The 5,831-nt window shown below is 49.7% G+C and overlaps 1 protein-coding gene across 1 annotated transcript; it reads right to left on the bottom strand.

Annotated features, from left to right (window-relative positions):
- Positions 1-574: 574 nt before the first annotated feature.
- Positions 575-1,537, bottom strand: LOC140000472 (olfactory receptor 14C36-like). The gene has a single exon (XM_072030363.1). The coding sequence runs from the start codon at positions 1,535-1,537 to the stop codon at positions 575-577; it is 963 nt and encodes a 320-aa protein (XP_071886464.1).
- Between the last annotated feature and the right edge of the window lie 4,294 nt (positions 1,538-5,831).

Genomic DNA, 5,831 nt, shown 5'->3' with positions numbered 1-5,831 from the left:
TGCAGTGCACTGCAGTGCTTGCAATGTCCCTCTTGGTCCTGTAGCTACGGCCAGAGGCTGGAAGGCACCTCAGCCCTGCGGTGTTTTCTCCTGCTCTGCCCTCCTCTGAGATGCCCCAAGGCATGAGGAATGGGCACAGGGACCTCGGTTCAAGGAATCACATCCCAGGACTGCACTCAGGTGGCTTCCCAGGAGACGTTACTTGGGCTCGTGACACTATCTTGCCCCACTGGCCTTCATGAAATATGTGGGAATAACTGATGGTCTTTGTGCTCCTTTGTGTTTATCTCTCCTGTGTGCATACAATGTGGCTGCTGGCACCAGTAGCAAAGTGTTTCTCTCCCCATATCTCCACTGCACACAAACAGGGAGTTGCTCTTCTCCTGAGACATACAATCTCCCACGGGACAATTTGCAGCTGAGTACATCTGTGCTGGCCTGGACAGACAGAGCTGCACCCCTTCACCATGCAACTCCCATTCCATACAGCCCTGAGACGGTGCTGCTCTGCAGACTATTAAAAATGTCCAAAAAAACACCAGAACTCATCTTGTGCCTGAAATGCATTACATTATCAGTCATATGCAGAAGATGAAGGGAAATTTCTTGATTCTGAAACACAACAATGCATCAGTTTCCTCAAGGCATCCTTGAGCTCCTGGTTCCTCATGCTGTAGATGAGGGGGTTCACTACTGGAGGCACCACCGAGTACAGAAATGACACCAACAAGTCCAGGTATGCAGAAGAGATCGAGGAGGGCTTCAGGTGGGCAAACATGACAGTGCTGAGAAACAGGGAGACCACGGCAAGGTGAGGGAGGCACGTGGAAAAGGCTTTGTGCCGGCCCTGCTCAGAGGGCATCCTCAGCACGGCCCTGAAGATCTGCACATAGGACAGCACAATGAAGACAAAACATACAATGGTTAAACAGGCACTAAAGATGAGAAGCTGACCTTCCCTGAGATAGGCATCAGAGCAGGAGAGCTTGAGGATCTGTGGGATTTCACAGAAGAACTGGTCCAGGGCATTACCTTGGCAGAGGGGCAGGGAAAATGTATTGGCCGTGTGCAGGACAGCATAGACAAAGCCACTGCCCCAGGCAGCTGCTGCCATCTGGGCACAAGCTCTGCTGCTCAGGAGGCTCCCGTAGTGCAGGGGTTTGCAGATGGCAACATAGCGGTCATAGGCCATGACAGTAAGAAGGAAATACTCTGAACCAAAGAAGAAGACTAAAAAGAAGACCTGTGCAGCACACCCTTGATAGGAGATTGCCCTGGTGTCCCAGAGAGAATTGGCCATGGCTTTAGGTGCAGAGGTGGAGATGGAGCCCAGGTCGAGGAGGGCGAGGTTGAGGAGGAAGAAGTACATGGGGGTGTGGAGGTGATGGTCGCAGGCTACGGCTGTGAGGATGAGTCCGTTGCCCAGGAGCGCAGCCAGGTAGATGCCCAGGAAGAGCCCAAAGTGCAGGAGCTGCAGCTCGCGTGTGTCTGTGAATGCCAGCAGGAGGAACTCGTTCACAGAGCTGCTGTTGGGCATTTGCTCTTTCTGGGCATGGGGTCCTGCCCAAGGAACAGAAAGACGGTGATTATTAACAATAGAATTAGCTGAGAAAAAGGATTTCCATTTTTCATTTGAGACTCCCAACATGCTAGCTCACTTCCAGGAATATATTTGTCAGATCCTTTTCTTGCACTTGGATTGATGCTGCCTGAGGCTGTCCTTTGGAGCACAGGACTCTGCTGTGAGCAGTGCAGGAGTCAATCCTGCCCTACACCAATAGGTAAAGAACATAGGTGGACTTGGAGCTTTATTTCTACCTTACCCACCACTACTGTGGAGAGTCTCTAAGGCAGAAATCCTGCACATTTCTCCTTCACTGCAAGTGAAATATTGTGGATTCTGTGGATCCTGTGGATCCTCTCTGTGGTTTCAGTTGATCTGTGCTGCAGGACAACTGCACTCAGAGGTTCACCTGAGAAAAACCTGAACACTGCTGAGAGCAAAGGAATCCAGGCTCAAAGGGCACATCTCCAGACCCCTCACCCTGTCTCCATACTCCCCTTCTCCCAAGCACCGTGAGGGCTCACTCCATGTGCGTCTGAAGCCCCCACCCCAGCCAGCCTGGAAACAAGAACAGCAGTATCACGGCCAGGTAGAGAAGCCAGGAGGAATGCCAGCGTGCTGCTGCCAGGGGAGGCAAGGCCAGAGAGGGACAGACAGACCCTCAGCAGACCCTCCTGTGCTGCAGCTCTGCCTGCAGAGGAGGCAGCTCCTGCTGGGGACACTGGGGTCTTAGGGCAGAGGCTGTGCTGGTGGGAGAGGAGAAGAGGGAATGTCCCAGGGAAGGCGCCTGCCCTGCAGGGGATGGCAGGGTGGTGCCTGAGCCCTTCCTCACACAGCATTTCTGGCAGCAGCTCCCTCTCACCACTTGTCCATGTCCCTGCTGCCTGCCCATGTCCCTGCTTGGAGCTGGTTCTCTATCCCTCCGTCACTTCCCTGTCCATGGCCAGCAGACCCCATCCCACAAGCTGTGTGCTCAGACTCACTCAGATTTCCCTCCACTGCAAGAATCTGAAAGCACAGAAACAAAAAAAGCCTTCCTCTTCAGATTAACCAAGCTTCAGTCGTCCTCTGGAAATGCCCTTTTATAAATGCCATTGTCTACAGCATCTTCTACTCCACATTAGATGTAGAGTAAGAGTCATCCTGAGAGATTCTATCAGCCATCAGATGTGCCAGCTGTAGAAGACCGCTTTGGCAACTGCACCTACACTGCCTGCTGCCAGAGACTCACAGTGCGAAGAGACTGCAGATCTGTCCTGCCACACGCTGTCCAGTTGTTGCACTCCTCACTGCCTCCAAGCCCTCTCTCCTTCTCTCCTCTCCCCATGCCAGCTGCGGTCACAGCCCCCAGCCCTGCTGCGCTGTGCAGAGGAGCTGCTCCTGGGCAGAGCTGTCTCTCTGCAGCACTGCCCGCTTGCCAGGAGCTCCCCTTGGGCCCAGGAGCTTGGCCCAGCTCAGCAGCACAGCACCCGACCATGGCACCACTTGCACTGTGCCATTGGGCTCCCTCGAGGTGTCCCCAAGGCCTCAGGACTGACAGCTCCTGAGGGCTACAGCGTCTCTGCTGGGGTGTGGTGTTTGAAGCAGACTGATGTCATCACCAACTGCCCTTCTCTGTACACAGGAGAGACAGATTTTACAAGTGTGATTTGTGCTATTAGAGTGTGGTTGTCAAACATGTTGTGCTTTAACCTGTCGGGAACCTAAGCAACACAGAGCTGTTAGCTCTCACCTACCACTCAATAGCTTATTTGTTGAAATATAGACAGTTTCAAAAAGACAGAAAATAAAGATATAAGAATAACAGTAACAATAATAAGAAATAATAACACATTTTATTAATATTATTATTATTAAATGTATAAAGCAAGTGATGCAGAATGCAATTGCTCATCAGCCACTGTCTGATGCCCAACCTTTCCCCAAGCAGGAGTCCCCCTGAACCTGGCCAGTCTGGACTAGGATCTTCTGTGCAGGTCCCTTGAGCTTACTTTGGTTTAGGGTAGTACAAGCTTTCAGAAGGATTAGGACTATTTTCTTCCTTTTCTCAAATACTTCTTCCACTGTGTTGCCCCACGTGATGAGGAAAACAATGTATTGGAGGTGTTCAGGAGATTCCCCATTCCAGTGCAACCTGGATCAATCCAGGGTAATTGGTAGGGCTCTGTTTCCAGCGCTGGTGCAGTTCATTCCAGGTGGACAGGACACCCCTCCAACGGCAAGCAAAGTGTGGCCTTCACATTGCTGTCAAAGGGTTGAAGAAAAATGCATTAGCAGTATTAATTGTGGCATAGCGCTTGGCTGACTTTGACTTCAGTTCATACTGAATAAAGTTCTAGCATGCCTGTCACAGAAACACTCAGTGGTGCTGGGACTTCATTTAGGCCACAGAAATCCACAGTTAGCTTCCTCTCACCATTAGAATTGGTCATATGCAACGGCCATATGGCCATATTAAAGTCTGAGTGAGTCTTGATGATCACTTCTTGGCTCTCCAGTCAATGAACCAGCTCATGCATGGGGATCAGGGAGTCTCTCTTAGTACAGTATTGCCGCAGGTGCACTGTTGTGGTAGTGATTGGCACCTGCTGCTCATTGGCGACCTGCACCTCCACAGCAGAAGGGCCCTGTGAGAGAGTGGGCAAGGTAGACATAACTGGTTGATGTCCTCCATCTCCAAGGCAGCTATGCCAAAGTCCACCAATACTCTTGTGGATCTTTGACGTACCCTCTCCTGAAGCAGTCTATGTCAAGGTTGCACAGAGCCCCCAGGTCAGTCCCAATGGGTTGCATTTGCCACTCCTTCCCAGTTAGACTCACTTCAGCCTCCAATACAGTTAATTCTTGGGATTGATGTGCCAGGACATAGTCCTCAAAGTCCAATACACCCAATTGCCCCCTTCCTCCCCTCCGGCTGGAGGCAGGGCCCCTCTAGTCCTGCTCATAGTATTCATTACTCTATTTGGAGGACTGCCCACTAGAAACAGGAGCAGCAATTTTCTCAGAAGAACCACTTTTTGTGAATGTTTTTCCTTGCGCTTCATGTATCCGTGCCTCTAGGCTGGAGGTAGATTTTCCATCCCATTTTCTCATGGCTTCTCCGTGGTCACACAATTAAAACCATAGGGTTGCACGTGGTATGTACCCCCTATATCACCTTTCTTGAGTAGAGAGACACTTCCGCCTGACAGCTGAGGTATTGGTTCGTACAGGTGGGGAGGAAGATGTAGTCTCTTGTAGCTCTTGGACCTATTCAGGCAGTTTCTCCATATATGAGGTACAGGGCCATAGGGAAGAAGCGAGACTTTCTTCATACTGACAGAGTTGGATAACAAATTCATCCACTGTGTGTTTCTCATGGTATTTCCACCTCATTACTGCCAATGAGCTGGCATATGATGATGGTGCACTCCATACAAACTTCTGCCACATGGATCATGTGCACTTGACTTCATCTGGATCTGTGGACAGCTGTTTGTTGTCCACCTTCAGCATGGGTAATTTCCTCAGGTACTGGATACCTCTCTGCATAGTGGTCCACTTTCCTGGTTGACATACAGATCTGTCTTGAAGGTGTGAGATATGTTCTTCTGATTCGTGTCAGTATGGAACAGTGCTAGGGCCGCATGGTATGATGAATGTGACCTTCTGTCTTACATACCCTTGTATAACCACAAGTCTAAGACAAACAGAATGGTTAATGTATAGAGTTCTTGTACCTTGCAAAGGAATGTTTTAACAATTCGTGTCGCTAGAGAGCAGTTCTGTCTGTCTCTGGGTCCTGCACTGGCAATTTAATTCTTCCACAGATGTGGTTTCTTCCCTTTCCTCCCCGTGTCCCAGTCTCCTCCTCATTACAGTCAATTTATCAAATCTTCAGAAATATTCCTCAAATCCATGAGCCTATTTGCTTTTGTTACTGATTCCGAACTCTTATTCCTAACAGTTACAGCCTTCTTGCCTTCTTTGTGGTTGATTTAGCACTGCTATAGATGTGACTGGACTGTCCCTGTGAATGGCCTGTGAGGAATGTTTTAACAACTCGTAAAGTGTCAATAGAGAGCTATTTGTATTTGTATGTTCTTTCTTTGAAGTCTCTGATGTCTGGGGGTTTCAGAACAACTGCTAATAACTAGTAACTGTTATGACTTCTGAATGGGACACTATGCAAGCCCCTGATATCTGGCCAGGCGGCCAGGAGATTAAGGAGAAGAAAGAAGCTGAAGGATGGCTAGAAGACAAAACTTGCAGGGAACACTGTGTTAGC

This window comes from Anas platyrhynchos, chromosome 32 (genome assembly GCF_047663525.1).
Source record: "Anas platyrhynchos isolate ZD024472 breed Pekin duck chromosome 32, IASCAAS_PekinDuck_T2T, whole genome shotgun sequence".
Lineage (NCBI taxonomy): Eukaryota > Metazoa > Chordata > Aves > Anseriformes > Anatidae > Anas > Anas platyrhynchos.
The sequence above is the reverse complement of the archived record's forward strand: the minus strand, read 5'-3'. Positions and strand labels throughout refer to the sequence as shown.

Bases quoted from the DNA above. Each gene is read 5' to 3' on its own strand.
- LOC140000472 (XM_072030363.1), bottom strand. From the start codon at position 1,537: ATGCCCAACAGCAGCTCTGTGAACGAGTTCCTCCTGCTGGCATTCACA.